Raw genomic sequence first — 20,429 nt, forward strand, 5'->3', positions numbered from 1 at the left:
CGGCGTGGGCGAGCGCTGCGGAGCGCCGCCGGGGCCAGCACCCGCCCAGGGGAGCAGATCAGGCCGCCAGCAGCTCCTCCGGATGCACCGTGGCACCCAGCCCTCTCCCTCCCGCGGCCCTCGCTAGAGAGCTGTTCCGGACCCACCGCGGCCTTTTAATTCATATCCGCGACTTGCCCACCACTCAGATTTACCCACTCGTCCCTGAACCAGCCTCATCTCTCCTTGCCTGGGTTTGCTCCCCCTCGCAGCACGGATGGGGACATCTCCCATCCCTGCCCTGCCAGCTGAAAGGGCTTCCCCGCAGACAGTTCGCCTGTCCTGCTGACACAGACGCACCAAAAAAAGCAGGAAAACCAGTTTTATTGATGAACGCCTCTTTCCAAGGAGACATCCCCACCCCTCCCACCCCAGAGCATCAGGGGGAGCTGGTTTCCTTTAATGTTTAATATGGGAAGCTTAAAGTATCAAAATAGTGAGAGAAGCCTCAGCAAGTGCAAGGGAAATGGGGGGACTGGGCATCCCGGAGCCGAGGAGGGGTGGGGAGCTGGGCTCCGGGACCGGGCGCCCCGGTGAGAGCCTGGGGCACAGGCAGCCACGGGGCTCCATGGCACGGGCTGGGGATGCTCAGGCTGGGAGGTTAGTGGGGAGGATAGGAGCAGGGCAATAAATGAACTTTGAAAGCTGCAGACTCGTTACTACAGAGATTTAAAGTTACAAAAAATACCAAAGATCTTGGGAAATGATGCAGGCACTTGGGAACGAGGAAGAGGGCAGAGCTGGCTGGGGACTGCGGGGGAGGTAAGGCCCCGCAGGAAGGCGACGACGTGGCGGAGAGCAGCTCTAGGGGCTAACCCGTTGCACCCCAGAGCGCAGGCACTGCAGCTTCGAGCTCAGCCCCTCTGAAGAGGCTTGGGCTGAAGAAGATGCTCTTGGGGGAGACTTGGGGCCTCCTAAGGAAGCTGCGAAGGCAGTGGGAACTGCGGTGGGCAGGGAGATTCAGCCAGCAATAAGGCATCAAAGGTGAAAGGCGGTTCTGTGCGAGGATTCAGCAAGGGAACATGCAGAGCTGCTCCCTACCCTCCATTGTACAAGAGGGCAAGACGCCACTCTCTCCCCTTCCCACGTGGGGAGGAGAGAGAAGAAAAGAACTGGAAAGAGAACGACAAAGGCACAAGGGAAATCCTGAAAGGTCTGGAGGGCCAGGGGGCCGGGCTGGCTGCGCGGTAGCCCAGGCCCTGCAGCGCGGCAGGGGGCTCTCCGGCCCCAGGCACCCTGCACCCCAGGACGCGCAGCGCAGGCATGGGAAAGCCCTGAGCCAGTCCAGAAGAGGCTCCCACGCCGGCCAGGCCCTGCCAGGCACTCTGGCCGTGCCCCTGCTGCAGTGTGGATGCGCGTGCGCGTGGGAAGGTGGGCTGGGCGGCGAAGCAGAGTTGCTGGTGCAGCGCCTGCTCGGGGCAGTGGTGAGCGGTGTCTCAGTTAGGCCCGGCGCTCTGGGTGCAGGAAGAGCTCTGGTCTATCCAAGGCAGCCCTTTGCTCGAAGTGGGTCTTAAATAGGAGCCGGCGGCAGCAGTCTGTGCAGTGAGTGGCGGGAGGGCTCTGCCCAGGAGCAGCTCAGTCGCACACGGCTCAGTTCTGCTCCTCGTCCCGCAGCTCCGAGGGCAGGAACTTGTACTGCTGTTGCCGGATCATGGCCAACTTCTTCCGGGCCTCCTCCAGCTCCCGCTCCTTGCGCAGCATCTCCTCCTGGGCAGCGATGATCTGCCAGCAAGAACACAGTGAGAGCCTGCGGGAGCACAGCTCCCTCCACCTACGTGCTAGGGACAGAGCGTCTGCCGCAGCAATGCCCAAGAGCACCACGCAGGCAGGGGCAGGCTCTCAGGGCACCAAGGTGTTGCGCTCCTGTTTGCTGGGCCCTCTTACTGCTGCACACCATACTCTGGCTTCCTCACATCACAGCCACAGCCTTCCTGCGCTGCTGTTTCTCCAAGCTGCGGCAGAACAATCCCAGTGGTAGGACCGCGGCCCTTTGGAGATAATAACAGGGAGCACCAGAGCTCCTGGGATTCAGCCCAACACCTGCTGCATGTGCAGGTCTCAGCTGTGAGCTCACAGCTTGGAGCCAGATCACATCCAGGGGACAGAGCTGGGACCTGTGTCACCTCATGCCGGGCAGTTCTCATCCCTTGCCCTGTGCTCCGCCCTACACACGTCCTGGCTGCAGGGATGGTGCTCGTATTATCAGTGTTACATGCCTGTGACTTTGGTATGAGCATGTTCACTAGCAGTGCCTGCTACTACAAGCAGTGGGAGGACTGTGAATCCGCAGTATTTAATTGGTGGTGGGTGGGATGGGTGCAATTTTCCTGCCTGCAGCATTTTTTTGAGGCTCTCCAGAGAGGTGCCTCGTGTTGCTGGATCATAGGACATATCCCTGACACATATTCAGGCTGTGCTGGAAGCCAGAGCTGACCCTGCCCCCTACAGAACAGCCCTACTGCTCACCTGTGCAATTCCCCCAACCATCTTCTCCTTCACAACCACGGTCTCATCATGGTCCTGGAAGGCAGCTGCTTTCTGGGCTGCCTTCACCAGATTGTCCGACGCTCTCTTCACGGCATTGCCGGCGGCCTGGAGTAGGCAAGAGGGAGAAGCAGCAGCGGTAAGGCCCAGTGGTAAGTCCCAGCCCACTCAGCACAGCCTCACCCCAGGGCACAACTGCTCCATCTTAATGGCCATTCTCTCCTGTTGCCTCCGGGCACAACGAAGCCAGGGAAGCTGCAGGGGCACCCCAGGGTGCAGACCTGCTGGGGGAGGGGGGGCATCAGGGCTAGAGGACAGATCTGGCTGTGGAGCATAGGGGAAAAAGAGGAGGGAGTGAGACGAAGATGGTGCTCCAGCATGTGGTGTAGCGAGGCATCAGCGGGCCTCTGGGAGCGCAGGCAAGAAAGGAGGCTGTGGGCGGGGGGGAAGGCGTTGGGAGCAGTGGTGTGGGGATGACATGTGCCCAGGGCGGCTCAGGGCCCACCTCCCCGTGAGGATTGGATGCAGAATGAGACAGAAAGCTTGAGGGCGTCCAAGCTCAGGGAGCCCTGCCTGGGATAGGGGCTAGGTGGCGTGGGAAGCCCGTTCACCCTCTTGGGGGGGGGGGGGGGCAGGTGGTGCAGGACCCCAGGACCTCTGCTTTCCCCCAGGCTGGGATGGGGTTCAGCCTGCAAGCGGCACCAGGCAGCCAGGCAGGAGAGGCAGCAGGCCGCGCCGGGAACTGCAGGCAGATTCCTTTCCATGGTCAGCTGCGCGTCTCCTCAGCAACCCGCTCGTGACCATTTCACCATTTCGGGCACTGCTGCTCCCAGCAGGGCTCCCGGGCCAGGGGCGGTCCTGCCCCAGGCCAGGCAGACGTGGGGAGTCCCTTGCTCTGGGTCCCATCTGAGCAGCGAGGCAGGGTCTTTGGAGCAGCCCAGCTGACCATCCCCAGCCTCTGGCCCCATGGTGCCACCCCGAAGAATCAGGATCAGGGCTGAGAAGCCCCCCTGGGCCACAGGTGGGCATTAACCCCTTGTGTGCCACGGTCTTTGAGAGTTAACCCCCAAATGTTAGAGCAAGGCACTGCAAAACATGCCCAAAATGTTAACCTCTCAAACGCCAATGATCCGGTGCACACATTTCAATCGTTCCCGTGACAGACGATTAGGTCTGAACGCCCCCAGGCTCAGTAACTGAGCCCTGGCGTACAGCAGCCCAGGATTATGCATGCGCCCAGCACACAGTTAACCAGTGAAGTCCAAGCTTCCTGGAGTTTGTGCTCCAATGACCACTGCTGTCCTGTGCTAGATGCCAGCCTCCGAGCACTTCATGGATAACCTACTTCCCTCCGTTCCTCCCATGACAGGCCCAGCCACCAAGCTTGGGAGGTGGCTGCCCACAGTGCCTGGACACACCCTTGGGTTTGATGCACAGGAGCACTGGTGGGGCTAAAAGAAATCATTCGTTATAAGAAACACGGGCCTGGCTGGGGCAGCATGGCAGGCCTGGCACTCTGCTCCTACCGCAGGGCAGGAGTAGGCTCACAGCAGGCCACAGGCATTCCCTTAGAGCACAGGGAGCAGCGGTGGCCGATGCACACTCGCCTGGGCCAGCGTGGCCAAACTCTGCTCAGCCTTTGCTTCCAGCAGGGAGCCCTCTCTGCTGGCACCCCTGGGGCAGGCCCCGAGAAAGCCTCCAACAATGGTATGCAGGCAGGGAGTGTGAGCCTTGGGGAGACGCCTCCGCTCAGACATCCTTCTGCTGTGCCATGGTCCCATCAAAACTTCCCCACGTGCTCTGATCTCACTCCCACCCACCCCTTGAGCACTCAGTTTGATGTTTGGGAGCCTGAAGGAGCCAGTTAGTGCAGGAGGTGCACAGAGGCAGACTGGGACTCACCTGGAGCCTCTTCATGGCTTCTGAGTCATGGTCAGCCTTCACCTTGCAGGCCACCAGGAGCTGTGCTGTGGAGGCAGCCACCTGCTTGGCTGATGAGATGAGTTTCTCTTCGCTGGCGTGGCCTTGCACTGCTGCATTGGCGGCTTCACACAGATTGTTGGTGGCAGCAGCTACCATGCGTGCCTGGAGGGAGAGAAGGTATTAGCGAGGACGTAGGAGCCTCCTCAGGCGAGGGTACGCCTAGACTGCTCCCAAGAGGTGTGGGGCAAGGGGTGGAGACTAGCAGCTCCCACATCGTGACCCAGATGATGGGAACGGGAGCCAGAAATGCAGCTGCTTCCTCCACGGAGGAGCACAAGCTCAGTGTCTCTGTCTTTGCAGCAGGACCTGTGAGAAGGACCTCCCATCCCATGGGCACCACACACGCTGTTGATACTCACGGCTGAAATGAGTCCCTGGGACCACTGTCCATCGTCCACTGCGTTGGCTGGGATGGCACCCACCTGTGAGCCAGGAGAGGAGGAGTGAGTCTCACTGCCCCGTGTGTCCCTTGCTGTGGGACACAAGGGCAGTCAGCAGCGCACGCTGCAGTGTTCCCAGGCTACTCTGTTGCCCAGTGCCAGGATATCCCCCGTGCCACGGGGAGGGCTGCCTGGTGGCACGTGCCTTTGCTGCTCCCTCTGCAGCCAAGTCCTGCAGCAGGCCACAGGTTCCCAGGCTTTGAGGGCTTGCGCCCCTGGGCCTGGCACTGCGCAGGTACCTCAGCTGTGTGTCAGTGCTGCTGGGGCGGCTGTCCTCTCCTGGAGCTGTCTCTCCGAAAGGGCAGAGGGGGGCAGCCACTGACCCTTTCACCACAAGAGACTAAGCTAACGCTCCGCATTACACAGGCCTTTCAGCTCTTCCCTAGACCAACTCCTGCCTCAAAGCCCAACAGCAGGAACAGGAACAGTCCCTCTAGAAATACACCCCAGTCTCAACCAAAAGATGGTTGTAACAGAGAACCGACCAAAGCCTTAGATCCATCTGCCCTTTCTGTTAAATCTCCGCACCTTATCTCTTTGCAAGTTCAGCTTCACGCCTCCAGCCACGGGACTAGTTTTACCTGTCTGCCTGACGCAGGGCCCCTGGGATCGCATTTGCGATGAGTCCCCATCAGCTGGGCTCTGGTCACCTATAACTGCTCTTTGGCTGCATTAACCAGACTAACTGCTGTGCATCTCCATGATTAGGCTGTTTTGCTGCCCACTGGTTGTCCTCACACATCTCTGAACCATCTCCCACGCTCTTGCTTCCTCCTCCAGCAGGGATCCTGCTGCATAAGGCTCTCCTGAGGGTGGTGTGCAGGGGGAAAACGCTGTCCACCAGCCACACTCGCCTCAGAGCCTTCTCTGTGCAAGCTCACTCGCCATGGGTTGTGGAGGGTCCAAGACCCAAAGGACAGCTCAGGATCCCATAACTGCACATACGATGCTTCACCACAGACTCGCCTGCTGCCTGTTTCTGTCCTCCCTCCAGCCTTACCTTTCCTTGGGCCACCAATTCTCGCTGGGCTGCTGAGGCTGCCTTCACCAGGGCGCTTGTGGCTGCAGCAATGGATTTGGCAGCTTCCAGGATTTGCTCCTCAAAGTTCAGACTCTCATCTGCTTGCTGTAGATAAAAACAGGGGCGTGAGTCCTAGATAGGGGTGTTGGGAAACAGCGTAGGGCAGGAAGCTATGGAAGTTGGCAGGGGGCTGAGAGGTGCGCACATACAGAGATGGAGAGAGGAACTATGGCTGTGGGACACAGCGGGGAAGGGGCTACAGGAGAAAGGTCCAGCTGGGGATGTGGAGAGGCAGCGGGAGTGCAGGAAGAAAAAGGAAGACTCTGTTGGATGAGGCTTCCCATGCATAACCCCTCATGCTCAACTGAGGCTGAAAGACAGACATACAGGTAGGAGAGCCCCCAGCTTGCTCGAAGCTCAGCACAGGGCATCAGGCAGGGCTCAGCACCACTACCTTGGGCTTGGCCCTTGGTTTCAGCTGCTCCAGTTTCTTGGCTGCAGCCTCAATGGCAGCCGCTGCCCCCAACAGCTCATTCTCAGCAATGACAGTGGGATCTTCTGGGTCAACCCACTCCGTCCCTAGAAAACACAGGAACCAAGATAGGCATAGGCTAAACCTGCACAAGGCTTAATTTCTGGTTGGGACCCCTAGCTCCACTCACTCCCACCTGTGGGGATGGGGCAGGCTCTCACCCTACCTACTCCCATCAGCTACTCAGACCCAGACCGTAATCATGGCCCTAGATCCTGTCCCCCAAGACAGAAGCAACCCTAACATGGGCTTACCTTTCATGGCCTCAGCAGCCTGGATGAGTTCAGTGACGGAGCTGGCCACGCGCTTAGAGTATCCAGCCAGCTGCTGCTTCAGCTCATGAGTTGGCTTCTGTAGGATCTGGGGGAAGAGAGCAGATATGAGCCAGGTAGGCAGACCATGAAGCAGGTGATGGGTCCATAACCTTTCCTTCCCTGCATGACCCTACCTGATAGTCTCTCATAACCCTGTATTTGCCCCTCAACCCCAGAAATCATCTGCCTGGAACAGGGTCTGTCAGTCCTGCCTGCGGCTCATCCATTGTCATTTCAGGTTGCTGTTAGTGCCACACACCAGCCATTGCACAGCAAGGAGTCCCCACTGGTCTATTCAAGGTGCTCTCCCCAGGGAAGGACGGCAGGTTCCCCAGTCCCCCCGCAGGTGCTGCCCCTTCCTCGTGTATGTAATAGTGATTGTCTGCAGTCCTTTCTGAAGTGATGCTGCCTGGTCTCATTCTGAATGGGAAAAAGATGATCTTCTCCTTAGCCCTGTGGGACGTCTTGCAGCAGTAAGTTCCTCAGGTTTAAGTCTCTTCTGGCACTCCAGGACTACCTCGTCCAGGATTGCACTCTTCCTCCAAAGCATTTCAAGCCCCAGAATCACTTTCCCCTCCCTTTCCCATTTCCAGTAGTCTGGCTGCAAATGTGGGATGTGCAGGGGAAGACACTGGTGCCACATCCCAGTCCCTCAAGACAGTCCTATAAAGGCAGACAGAGGAGAGCTGAGGAGCATGCTCCCCTGGAGCCCAAACATGCACACACCACAGCACACCCGAGGCCTCCCAGCACACCACATGCGTGTGTGTGCACACACAGAGCCCTGCTTCACCTAGTATATACGCACACATAGAGCTTCCTACCACCTGTCACCCAGGACAGGCAGAGAGCAGGCATCGCACAGCCCACGTACACCCCGACCCACGCACACCCCGACCCAGCTCACGCAACATACATGCCAAGCACGGGGCGAGCATCAACTAGAGCAGGTGTGAGTATACACGCAGAGAGACACTGCAGAGTCCTTCCAAAAGTCCACACACACGCACAGTGCCACCCCAGCATCAGGCTGGGCACACAAACAAGCCGTGACCAAGGCTCATGCAGAAGTTAGAAACCAAGAGTCACACCATGTTTCACCTTACTCACTGGCTGAAAGGAAAGGATAGAGAAGAGAGAGAAGAAGGCAGTGAACGCCCTGACAAGGACACAAACGTGATGGAGAAGGCGGCGCACTCGGGGTAAGGCTCCTGCAGGCTCCAACATGCATGCTGTGCACTAGGAGGGTGGGCTCAAACCCTGCGAGAGCCACAGGCATCAGAGAAGCAGGGGGAGAGCGAGGGAGGGCCATGACTGCCGTGGCAGAGAAAGGTGTGGCAGGGAGCACAGAAAGGCGGGTGGTCCCCAGAGAAGGGGCAAAGAGAGACCAAAAGAAGAGGTCAGAACGAAGGATCAGAGGTACCAGGTCAGGAGCAGTGCTATGATCATTAATTCATACTTCTGCCCAGCCAGCCTCACCCAGTTCCTCCAGGCAGCGCGTGTGGAGCCAGGGTCGCCCCGGGACGAGGCATGCTGTCTAGACTGAGAGGCTCCAAGGGCTGGAAACCCATCTACGCCCAGAGCAGCTAAGGAGCGGCTGTCCTCCTCTTCTCCCTCTGCACCTTTTTTCTACCCACTCTGGATTGCTTGACTACAGTTTTCAGCTATTGGATTTTTCTGGTTTTTTTTGTTTTTTGTTTTTTTTTTTTTTTTTTTGTAAATAGAGGGAGGCCTACTGTTACCAAATACCAATTCCCCGTGGAGGTTCAAATTCCTTCCCCTCCCCAATGAAATATGCTAACTTTCTTACTCTTTTGCTGGGAGCCGTGTTTTCCATCCAGAGTCAAATAATTCTTGCGGCTCTTTCCTGAACTCTAACCAAACCCTTGTTCACATTCTGAATGAGATGTCAGTTCCCAAAGGGACACAGCTATGGTCTTGCTGCTGCTGGGGGGTAAGGCAGAGTCACATCCACAATCTAACTTGAGATCCTCTTTATACAGAACAGGAATCAGCCGTGCTCTCCGAGCTACAGCAGCACATGAGAGTTCACAGCAAGTCGCACCTGCAGCACCTCTATGTCCTTTCCACTCACTGCTCCTCAGGAGCCTGCTACCCTCTCATAAATGTGACCAGTGTTCTTGGTTCCAGTCTTCACAGATCAGAGCGCTGTGACGGCTGTGGGAGTCCAGTGCCGATTCTTACAGGAATTTTGTTCTGCACTTGTGTGGTGCCATCCTAGCAAATTTGCAGGACTTGCATGGGGTGAGGGATTCCCAAGCTGACAGTATGCAGTGATGACCAGTTTGCTATCATGAGCATGTCCAGACAAAGTGCCATATTCTTAAGTCTGCTCTAGCAATCTGTTTAAAATTGCTAAACGGGCTCTAGCTAGAGCTGAAAGTATCCTGGAGGCTATACGCTTACTAAAATGCACCTCTAGTAAACATTTTACTAGACGTACCACGTGACTGCTATTAAAGAGACATCACATGTCAGCTGGACAGTTACATCCAAAATACAGTCAAATAGCATGCTTCTGCAAGTAGACTGACCTTGGGAATTGCTGCATTAAGTCATCAGCCCAATTATCTGTTAACAACAGGTCAGCCAGAGAATTTCACCTAGTATTTCGGTCTGGGCTGTGATGACTTACGTGCAGCTAAAGCATCTTCCAGACAGACATTTGATCTAGATTCAGAGCATGGAAAACTCACTGCTCCCCTCGGCATTGTAGCCCGGTGGTCATCTTCAGATGAAACTTTGATTTCACCTGTGTTTGGTTTCAATCTCCAGCCATCAACTCCCACCCAGCTTCTCTTTGTTCTGCCAGTGCTAGTTACGCTCTTCCTAAAGGAACTCAGTTTTCTTTGCAAGAAACTAAATGGTCTGAACTTTCTGGCCTTACATTTAGTGAATCTGAACAACAGGCATTTAAACAATCCTATTTAACCAACAGTTATGCATAACCTGCGTAACTGACTCATCCTCACTGGTTTTCATTACTCCAATTCCAGAGTTATCAGAAGCTCCCCAGCCACTGGTTTTGTGCATCCTTCCAGCAAACCCAGCTTTATCTTTACTATCTTGCCAAGAATGCAAACTACTGGAACTACTTCATTGGATCCCTTCTTCCAGTCCCTTGGCTAATTCATTCTTAATTTGCTTCATGTAAACCACACTGATCTTGTGGAAAGCTAATTAAAGCAGTCAACTGAATTACTCTGGAGGAGTAAGCTATAGGGAGAGTGGATCAAAAGGGTGCAGCTGGCCTTTGCAGTCAACAGCTCTGCCGTTGCAGGCACTGCTCATCTAACGCTCCCTTTGACAAGCTTAACAAGCTCTGCTTCCACACTAGCTAAAGTTTCTTACTCCCACCACTCTTAACGGAAGCTGTTTCAGGACTTTGTTCTGGTGTTGTCAAATTTCCTGCCTCCATCTGTTTACGGCCAGTCAATCTCCATCTGTTGTTGGATAAATACTTTTCTTTAGAGACTGCTCATCTCCGACATCTGCTTCCTTAAGCAATTATAAGGAGCACTCCCATGCCTGCTCACCTGCATTTTGCCAGTCTAAGCAATTAGGGAAAATGGGAGATGCTCCTTTCTTGTGCAAGACCAGGGAGGGGGCCACGCATTAGGTAGAGGGGCAGGGAGTGGGAGAGGAATCTAGCGCTAGCTCTTCAAGGATGAGTTGACAGCCACTGCCTAGTTCAGGTCAAAGTAACTTTAACAAAACTAGCCCAGGGCACTGCAGTAGTAGAGCTGCTCAGCACAGAGTTCAGCAAGGCTACGCAACTCCCCAGGAGCACTGGATAAAGACTCAAGTGGGCAGCCTGCATGGAGCAGTGTGCTGTGCAGTCTCAAGTCAGCAAGCAGGTCTCTTCCTTATGCCAGGAGCTGAAGAACAGGCCTTCCTGGATCAGGCAGTCTGACGTTCACGCTGGTGGCCAGGACACACCATCTCCTCACCTTGCCTTCAGCCCCACAACAGGGGTCTGGCTACATGCAGCTCATGTAGAGGCAGCAAGGAGGAGTGTGTAAAAGGATCTCAGAGGGAGGCTGCAGAGCCCAGAGGAATTTGGAGATTTGTGGAGTACCCTGGTGTCCAAGGGCTGCTTCGGCAAACTGTGCGAGTTGGGGTAGGGACACTCACCACCAGTACATGCTCCAGCAGCTCCAAGTAGCCATCAGCACACTCCTTGCCAAAGCGGAGCGCCCGCTGGCGCACGTCTGCGCTCACCTCTGGGTGGTAGGCGGCTTCCTGAAAATCACAGACAGTAACCCTGTTTCACATCCAGATGCTCTTCCACAGCCCTGAGCAACAACTAGGCTTGTGCCAGGGCACCTGCAGCCACTGGTAGGGTGCATGCTGCTCCACGCAAACCTGTGCTGGACCTGTGTGCCCACAAACAAAGCCCACCCACGTGACGGTACCTTGCAGGAGCGCAGCATATCAGCGATGGCGCGACGGCTCAGGTTTGCTGTGGCGATGACGTCCTCCTGCCGACATGAGTTGCCAGCAGCCACAGCCTTGGCTGTTGCCATGGTGATGCCTTTTGTCATACGGATAAAGTCCTCCGGAGTTGAAGTCTTGGCAGGAAGCACTGGGCTGGAGAAGACCTGTAAGATGAGAAGCAGAGGTGAGGCATAAAGGCAGCTTTGCAGGTAGGACTTCAGCCGAGGCACCAAGGTTGCCTGGTTTGGAGCCGTACTCACTGCCAGCTCTTGGCGTATGTGCTCAATCGTGGCCTCCAGTGCCCGCGTCCCCTTCGTGGCCTCATCCTCAACAGCCTTCACTGTCTTCAGCAAGGAAGTCACATTTGTGACCATCACCTGTTGAAGGGAGAAATGAGCCAGGCTAGGTCCCATGCAAGCTCTTGGATGCAGCTAATACCTTTTCTTCCATCTTGATTTGGCCCAAAATTGCCCCTTCCCCATACCCGACTCACATCACCTCGCTTTCTTCTTCCATTAGGGCTTCCTCTGCATGTTGTGCCCCCCTCATTTCTGTACCCAACCCCTTCCCCCTGAATCTGCCTCCCACTTCCTCACCTGCCCCTAGACAGGGACAGAAGGCCTTCGACTCTTTCTCTAGCCCTCCTGCCCCATCCTCTCTTTCCCATCAGCCCAGCATGCCCCAACTCAGACCTTAGCAGAGTTCTTCAATTGGTAGACAGCAGGGTCATCCCCAGCTTTGCCAGCAGCTGCCTTAGTGGCACTGATCAGGTCTCCAAGTGCCTTGGCCACATCCTTCACAGCATTGATCAGAACCACCTAGGGAAAGTAAGACCAGGGTAATGGCTTGCCTACAGTCACACTGAGCCTGGTGGTGGCCCTAGAGTGAGAAATCTGGGCACAGATGTAACCCAGTGTACCCCGAGTCCAGCTCAGCCAGCTCTGCTGACACCAGCGAAAACCCAGTCAGCCCTCACTGAGACATACAGAGTCCAGCCCAGAGCACCATCCTAAACCGCCATCTCCAACCACCTCAAGAAAGCTATGAGTAGCCTCCTTCATCCCAGACGCCCCCTGCTACCTGAGTCTCAGGGTCTTCAGAGCCCAGGCTGGCAGCACCCAGCTTCACCACTTCTGCCAGGCGGGTGATGGTGGATACAGAGGACTGTGCAGCCTGGGCTAGCTTCTCCTGGCTGGCTGTGGCATTCTGCACCAGCACCTTGGTGTCTTCCACCAGCGCCTTGGCTGTCTTCAAGATGCCCTCCCTGGGGAGAACAAGGGTCAGAGAGAATACAGCCCTGTATTTGTGCATTGATGCAGCGTGTTAAGGACTGACGGACAAGCATCTGCTCTCTACACGCACGTAACATTCCTTGTGTAGCCACAGTAGGACAACGTGCCAAGAACCTGGCCAGGTGCCGTAACACAGAGGGAGAGTACATCTCATGTGCGTGTCAGGGATTTAGAAAGATCTTAAGCTCTGCCTTCTGTCCATATGAGATGAGGGGGAAAGAGAGCCAGCGTGACCTGGACCGTGCCGGTCTTCTTGGGGCTGGTCCACAGCCAACAAAGACAGGAGACTGTGGGACATGGCCTGATCCCCCAACTCTGGTTGGGCAGTGACCAGATGAGGTGTTGAATCTCCCTCGTACCTGTGGTCAGCGAAGGTCTCGGAGTTCTCTCGATTGAGGGTTCCTGCAGTGGCAAACATGATGGTGGTGTCGAGATCAGCAATGATGCCAGAGACAGCACTGGCTGCTGTAATACAGGCTTGCGTCCCACGGTTCCCAGCCTGCAGGGCTGCTAGCACATGAGACACCTGAAGGAAACACGCAGGGTGACCTGGTGAGCAGAGCAAATCCAGGCAGTCCCTACCGTACGTGTTCTCCGACACCTCCCCCAGGACAGATTCAAACTAAGAAGGGGGAAACAGAAACCGTGAGGTTTGACCATCCTTTGTTAGCTTTCATTTATTTATATTTTGTAACTATCCTGTTTGGGGGTACAGGAGATACGGGGCTCTGATAATTTCCAAATGAGTAAAGTTTGAATGACGGGTATCAGAACGTTACAGCTCTTTCCTTCTTTAACTGTTAAACTCAATTTCTCTACTTTGGCAAACACTCATAGGAGAATAAGTTTCCTGATGGAAAGTAATCTCGGAAACAAAGAACCTGCAGGAGGCCCTGAGCATGCAGACAGGTGTCAGGAAGTTATGAACAAAGTGTTTATTTTGCTTTCGCAATCTTGCTTACAAGTATTGCAAATCTACCCTTATCAACGAGATTTTTTTAAGGCATGTTTTTGTCTGTTATTAATAAGCGTGTTCTCTAGACTGACTGACAGACGAGATGTTTTCTACTTTATCAGCAAAAACTGCAGCAGAGATCTACCACCCAATATGAGATGCAGGCTTGCTAGAGATGCAGCAAATGCTATACATACCACTACAAGGGCTGATTTAGAGGAGCTTGGGCTGCCATCACTGTGGAACTTAGTCTCCTCTGGCAAGTCATCACCAGCACTTCAGCAGGCAGCACCCGGACATCACACTTGCCCATCACAACAAAAGTGGCTATTACGGTGCCTGGACAGTCAAAGGGGGATCTATCCTCCACCTTGTCAGCTGAATGGTGCCAGGGCAAGTGGGGCTGAGAGCGCATGTAGAGCCCAGCAGGTCCATGGGAGAACCCAGCACAGCAGCTCAGAGGGCTGGTGGCTTAGTCCAACATCCCTCCCTCCATCTGCCTCACCGCGCTGTTCCCCCTCTCTCCTGCTACCTGCTCCAGGACCCTCTGGGCTGCTCACCTTCTCAGAAACCTTGCGTGCGCTCTCTATCAGCTCCTTCTTGGTATAGGCATCACTGGGGCTGCACTGCAAGGCTCCCGCCTTGGTTACCAGGGCGGCACAGCCATGACCCAGCTCCTGCACCCGACGCTTGATGTGGGAGCCAATCTGGAAGCAAATACGCATGTGAGAGCTGGAAGGGAACTAACCCTTGCATCCGTGATACCTAATGGGACGCACCCCCCCCAACCCAGCTCCAAACAGGATTTCCCAATACTGCCCCTCTCTGCCAGTCCTCCCATTCAGGAGATCTACTGCTGCCCTGCCAAAGGGAAACACAGCTTTGTTTCACATTTCCACACATGGTTGCAGGGGAGGTCTGAATGCTGCCTCCCCTCACCTCTGACGGGAAGTTTGAGGGCCTCTCAATCTCTGCTCTCACACTCCAGGAAATCCTGCTCTTCCCTATGACATATTCTAGTACTTCTCCCCATGCTCACTGGGAGACCTCATGGTTTCGCTGCTCCTACCTCCTCATTCTCAGCAGTGAGCGCAGCTGGCTTGGCCTCTTGTGCCAGCTGCCCGTAGTCATTGGTGAGTTGGTTGGCCAGTATGCCCAACTCATCTGGGTTGGTGGTGGATTTGGTGACCTGCAGGAGGAAGAAGAGCCAAAGTCAGATAGGCCCTACGTTGAGGCAGGAAAGCAAGGAGGGCAACGTCCCCAAGCTGGGTGAGACCGTGGCTCTCCTGTCTGTTTCCTTCCCCTCTTGAGCAGGGGTATACAAGGGGGCATTGGCATGCTTGCTGGCCGTGGCACTCACCATCTCCTGCACGGTCACTGCAATAGCCTTGGCTGTCTTGACCATGGTGGTCTGGTAGTCCACAAAGGACCCTTCTGGCTCACCCACTGGCCCCTCATCCAGCTGCAAGAGAACATCAGGAGAGTTCGGCTCCAGCCGCAGCCCACAGACCCTCCTTGACTGTGCTCCACAGCAGGAGGCTTGTGCTAACCTGCCTGGGCCTACACTTGCGATGGCCTCAGGCTGCTCTGAGTGCTCCCTCCCTCAGCATGATCCCCAGAGCTCCAAGGAGGCAGATCTGGATATCAGCGTGCACCTCTCCTTGCTTCTGTGGGCTGTTTAGGCTCAGTGCTGTTTCCTCCCCTCCCCAAACAGGGCTCAGTACCTGGATCCCCAGGAAAATAGGCAACAACAACGTCCAGTGTAGAGTTCAACCCCGATCGCTTCTCTCCCCCACTCCCAGCTTCAACCCGGCCCTCTCTGTGGTCCTCTCACCTGGTTGATGGCCTGGGTGATGGAGTCCACCATGCCCCCAACAACACCTGCAGCGCTGGCTGCCTCATTCAGTGTGGTGGTTAGATCCTCCACAGCTTCCTTCATCATCTGCACAGCCTCCTCCAGAGCCTCCTGGGTGTGGGCAGCTTGCTGCAAGGGCAAGCCACAGTGAGAGAAGGCAGCTGCTCTCCAGGGCCTTCCCACAGGGGATGCTGCGCACTTAGCTTGTGCACATGCACACACAAGCATGCACTCTGGCATGTCCTGGGAGCATCTCTTCCCTCCCCTCCACACTGTCTCTTCCCAGGTCTCCATGTCCAGCACACGAACATACGCCATGTGGCACATGTTGAAGCCTCTCAAACTACACCCACATGCAAAAGGGAACATGCCACCAACACATGTACCTCCTGCTCACCTTGGGGTTCCCACCAGCCTCCTTGGCTGTGTACAACATCTGCAGGGCAGACTCAGCCAGCGTTTTGGTCTGGTCCAGGAGGTTCATCTGCTGCTGGTGGTTGGGTGTTTTGGAGGCAGCTCCAATAGCTGCCATAATGAGTGGCTCAAAGTACTGAGCCATCTGGGACACCTAGGAAAGAGCAGCATTAGTGTCAGCACCTTCTAGCACAGGCTGGCTAGAGCCTCTGTCCCAGTGTGAGCATCTCCATGCACATTTACCTGCCCAATCAACAGCTCCCCATCCCTGCCCCTCCTGTTACCTTGTGTCCCAGCTGGGAGGCTTCAGCCCGGGCTGCACTGGCCACTGGCTCAATCAAGTTGTTGATCTCTTGAACAGCTGTGATCATCTGGTTGTGCAAAGCCTGGTGTAAAGAGAGCACCTTGCATGAGTCTACAGCAGGGCTGGTGTCACTGAGCTCTGCTGCAAGATGGGAGGAAGGACTCCTGTCCCAGTTAAGCAACAAGATCACAGGGCTCCAAAGTGCTGGCTTATTGGATGAATATCTGGCCCCGCAACTCTGGATATAGGGAGTGCTTAATGAGACATCGTTTCCTAGCTACAGCACAGCTCAGCATGCTGCCACAGGAGCACAGCCCCGCTCCATACAGCTGAGCCAGACAGTCACGTAACCATCTGAACCATGCAGGAGCGAAACAAAGCTGCGTTGATGGGGACTCAGAGGACAGGAAGATCCCTTTGAAACACTCCTTCCAGGGTTAACTGGCCTGAGCTTGGGAGAAGAGCTAGTCCCAGGGCTCCAGAGCAGACCGTGGAGGGTGCTAGCAGCATGTCGCGCAGTTGAGAGGGACAGCTCATCCCAGAAAGGGGATGTGATGGCAAGAGCTGTAGCTGGTGGTGGCAAGGCAGAGCTTCCCTTTCCAAGGCGGTGCTTGGCCCACAAGGGAGAGTTTGAAACAAGCCTGCCTGTCTTGCCCTGTATTTGGATGGATCCCTGCAACACGGGGATCTGCCAGTAAAGAAGCCCCGCGTGAAAGCAGAGGAAGCCAGCAGGGACTCTGGGAACACATGCTGGGTGTTAGGCACTTCCCACTTGCACGAGACAGGCATGCTGAGGCTGGGAAGGCTTTGGAGTAGCATGCCCCCTACTCACCTCCTGGGAAATATCTTCTCGGGGGGCCAGCTGCTGGCTAATGGCAGCAAGGGAAGCCTGGTCCACCTCCCGCATGCACCTGTTCAGGACCTCGATGGCCTCGTCACACTCCCTCTGTCCAGGAGCTTTGTCCCTGTGTGACAGATGGGTCAGTACCACACAAGCCGTGCCTGGTGCTGGCAGGTGCTACGCCACCCCCCGCACTGCCAGCTTTGGCTGGTGCCAGCAAGGGGCAGGACCCCTCTCCTTAGCCTTGGGCAGCCTAGAATTCAAGCCAGGTACCATAACCCCACCGGGCCAGGACACGGGCATCGTCCCCCACAATCAACCTATCTTAACGCTGCAAGGTTACAACGCCAGCTCTGGGGCGGTACACAAAGGACTGCAACTTCCTTTCCATCCCTTGCCTTCCCCAGGCAGTGGTCGAGAAGAACAGGACGAAAATGAGCCAAAATGTCCCAGGCGTGCTCACTCAGAGCATCCCCAAACAAGGGTACTCATCAGTGAAAACAGAGCCACAGCTGAGGGTTCAGGCTGCAGTGAGATGACCCGGCACAGCACATCCCACACTCACCTCATGTTGGTGATCAGCTTCTTGATGGAGTCAGAGACAGTGCGAGAGTGGCCAGCCAGCACCGACCACTGGGGTGGGTCCTTGGGATTGACGGCTAGAGAGCGAGCAGTCTGAATGAGGCCGGCAGAGCTCTCCAGCATGGTCTTGGCAGAAGAGACGATGGGCTCCATGGCTCTGCGTCCCTGCGCAGGGAGACAATGGCCCAGTCACCCAGATGGACAGGCGTGCGAGGGCCTGTGTGAGGGACATTACCCCCTCTCCTGCAGTCCAGGCCCAGGTGCAGCCCTTTGAAGCCCAGGGCTCTCTACTGCCTCCTCATCGCCTCCCCTTCAGGCGCCAGCTCTGTGCTAGGGCCCCATCCCAAGCTCACCAGTGACTCGCACTGCAGAGTACAGCTCCTCCCCATCCTACAGCAGTTCCCATCCCAGCCTGACCATCCCCTCCTTGCCCCTGCACGATCTCACCTCAGGGCTGATCTGGGCAGGAACAGTGGCAAACTCTGGGTTGGAGGCGAAGGCTGTCAGGTTATCCACAGCCTCTATGAGAGGGGCTGTGGCTGCACGGCACCGCTCCCGGTTCTCCTCGTTGAATGCACCATCCAGGGCCTGGCACACAGGAGAAACCAGGCAGTTACCTAAACCTGACCTTGCCCCAAATCCCCACCCAGCCGCTGCCTATACCCTGCCCACCTCTGCAGGGCCACCCACCGTACCTCGACAGGGAGACTATACCTTGATAGTCTTCACCAAGTTGGCTGTGCTGTTGGCCACCTCCTTGGCTGACTGGACAAACTGGCGCTTGGCAACAGGGTTGGCAGTGCGGGAGGAGGCCAGCCGGCATGTGTTGCATAGGGCTGAGGTGTGTTTAGCCACGATGGTGGCTGCTGATAGCACCTGTGGAGAAAGGCAGAGTGAGGCAGGACCCCAGCATCTCCTCACCCCTGCAACTCTCCCTTCCTACCAGCTCCAAGCCCACATGGGGCACCATGGCGCACAGAGGACGGCACAGCAGGGGAACACCAACCCTCAGCCTGTTCCTCCCGAGAAGGATCACCAAGGTCCTGCACGCCCATAAGCCCCTCGTCTGGACTGTTACTGTTTTGGCAAAGCTGCCAGTTGGTTCCCAGTACAGCTGATGAGGCCTGATGAGACGCTAGCCACAACCTTGGCCAACTCTTTGGACCCAGCTCTTCCAGCTAGCCTCTCATTCCCTTTTATCCAATAAAATGTCCAGGATGGTGCCCCATCTTGTACTCACCTGGGACTGTGTGCAGGCAGGGTCCACCAGGTTCTGACAGGCCATCTGGATGGCTTGGTTAGCTCTGGCAAACTGAGTGGGGTCTACCAAGCCTTGCTGTCCAGCCTGACTGTTGGGATCTGAAACACCCACAAGGTAGGCAGCCTGGGAGCATGAGAGAAGGTATAAGAACACGCCCACACTGGGAGAGGCAACTAGAGTCATAGAGCAGGCATGGGGTGTGGAGGCGGGGGGCACGGAGAGGTGTCCCTGATTACAGCACCAAGGGACCAAGCTTAGAGGGGATCTCTGTGGAAATTCAGCCCTAGGTGTAACACAAGAGGCTGGGACTGAGCACATCTCACCTGGGCTGCTGCCTCTGTGAGGCCACAGAGAGCTTTGGAGGCAGCACTGATGGACTCTCCGAACTCGGGTAGTTTGCTGTTCTTGGCATTCTGGGAAATCCCAGCCATGGACTCGCCTAGCACCTACGGGAGACACCAATCACCAGTTGAGTGACTACATCCCACTCCTGTACAGTGCTCCCAGGCTCAGAGCTCGCTATGCTTCATAAACAACGTATTTGTATCCTTAAGGAAAAAGGATCAGGTGAGGCAGCACTCTTCCCTTTGTCACCTTTGCTTCCACTCCTCCCAAACCTCTCCACCCTCACCTGCTCCCAAACCTCTGCCCCCAGGCCCACTCCTGGCTCAGGGCTCACCTTGGAGTTCTCCATGACACTGTCGAGGCAGTTGAAGTAGGACATGTCATTGACAGTCTGGGTGGGGTTCTCCAACAGCTCCTTCACAGTCTGCAGGGACACAGGCATCAGATCAAGGAACATGCGTTCACTGTGGCAGGGTCTGTGCTCTCCACCTCCCACAGCTGGCATATGCAGTGCCTTGCATCTCTTCTTCCGTTCTTCCCGCCACAACACAGCGTAACCGCCCCTCTCCTCACCCCAGCGATCTCAGCATCTGATGCCGCCAGCCCGCCTCATGCTGACCCAGTCAAGCCCACACAGAAGGGGAACCCCTGGCCACTGAGCCCCTCTGTTGTCTCAGCAAGATGCTTCTAGGTTCTTCTCACCTCCAGCTCCCTCAGGGCGTTGTCACATTCCTTCTGGCCTGGTGCCTGCTGGGTGCACATTGTGATCAGCTGGTTAATGCTGTCAGTCACGGCCCTGCCAGAACAGGGGAGAGACAACCACGGATTAATGCCGGCTCCACCACCCAGACCCACTGCTACCGCAAAGAGCTTATTGACTTGGCCATGGGGGATGTCCTGGCTGCAGGAAACAGGCAGAGGCTCTGGCTGAGGGACATTCCTACCTCCTTCAGGGTCTACTACTTTTGACAGACTGCCATAGAGCAGCCACGTCAGGATTACAGTAGACAAGCGGTCTCAGGAGAGCTCCACAGCAAGTTGAGCCTCATGGAGGCAAGCACCAGGTCTAGACTCGGCCTCCCACTGCTGCAGGCTCGGAACAAGCCCTTGGCACTTGCCCATCTCCCTTTATGTACAGGAAAGGGGTCTTCCTACCGTGCAGCTGCTGCTAGCTGATTCTTGAGGTTAGGGGCTGTGGGGTCAGCGGAAAGCGCCTTTGCAGCCAACAATAGCTTGCTGGAGGACATGGAGATGCTCTTCAAGTTTGACACCACCTGCGCCTGGTCTTCCTTAGTCTAGAAGGAGCCAA

General features: G+C 56.0%; 1 protein-coding gene across 4 annotated transcripts in view; it reads right to left on the reverse strand.

Annotated features, from left to right (window-relative positions):
• Positions 1-343: 343 nt before the first annotated feature.
• Positions 344-20,429, reverse strand: part of LOC138060853 (talin-1-like) — a 62,688-nt gene continuing 42,602 nt past the window's right edge. For all 4 annotated transcript variants that reach the window (XM_068925263.1, XM_068925265.1, XM_068925264.1 and 1 more), the window contains exons 30-57: positions 20,276-20,415; positions 19,823-19,916; positions 19,455-19,544; positions 19,099-19,221; positions 18,755-18,898; positions 18,229-18,390; positions 17,962-18,102; positions 17,498-17,679; positions 16,924-17,056; positions 16,072-16,173; positions 15,771-15,941; positions 15,353-15,502; positions 14,879-14,980; positions 14,588-14,707; positions 14,079-14,225; positions 12,923-13,089; positions 12,352-12,535; positions 11,964-12,089; positions 11,532-11,648; positions 11,250-11,435; positions 10,969-11,076; positions 6,754-6,859; positions 6,422-6,546; positions 5,947-6,072; positions 4,866-4,928; positions 4,426-4,608; positions 2,506-2,631; positions 344-1,761 (exon numbers count right to left, since the gene is read on the reverse strand). In XM_068925263.1, the coding sequence (XP_068781364.1) occupies positions 1,630-1,761; positions 2,506-2,631; positions 4,426-4,608; positions 4,866-4,928; positions 5,947-6,072; positions 6,422-6,546; positions 6,754-6,859; positions 10,969-11,076; positions 11,250-11,435; positions 11,532-11,648; positions 11,964-12,089; positions 12,352-12,535; positions 12,923-13,089; positions 14,079-14,225; positions 14,588-14,707; positions 14,879-14,980; positions 15,353-15,502; positions 15,771-15,941; positions 16,072-16,173; positions 16,924-17,056; positions 17,498-17,679; positions 17,962-18,102; positions 18,229-18,390; positions 18,755-18,898; positions 19,099-19,221; positions 19,455-19,544; positions 19,823-19,916; positions 20,276-20,415 (3,750 nt within the window). In that variant the 3' untranslated portion in view covers positions 344-1,629. The remainder of the gene's footprint in view (positions 1,762-2,505; positions 2,632-4,425; positions 4,609-4,865; positions 4,929-5,946; positions 6,073-6,421; positions 6,547-6,753; positions 6,860-10,968; positions 11,077-11,249; positions 11,436-11,531; positions 11,649-11,963; positions 12,090-12,351; positions 12,536-12,922; positions 13,090-14,078; positions 14,226-14,587; positions 14,708-14,878; positions 14,981-15,352; positions 15,503-15,770; positions 15,942-16,071; positions 16,174-16,923; positions 17,057-17,497; positions 17,680-17,961; positions 18,103-18,228; positions 18,391-18,754; positions 18,899-19,098; positions 19,222-19,454; positions 19,545-19,822; positions 19,917-20,275; positions 20,416-20,429) is intronic.

The sequence above is a fragment of the Struthio camelus genome, chromosome W, assembly GCF_040807025.1.
Source record: "Struthio camelus isolate bStrCam1 chromosome W, bStrCam1.hap1, whole genome shotgun sequence".
NCBI lineage: Eukaryota > Metazoa > Chordata > Aves > Struthioniformes > Struthionidae > Struthio > Struthio camelus.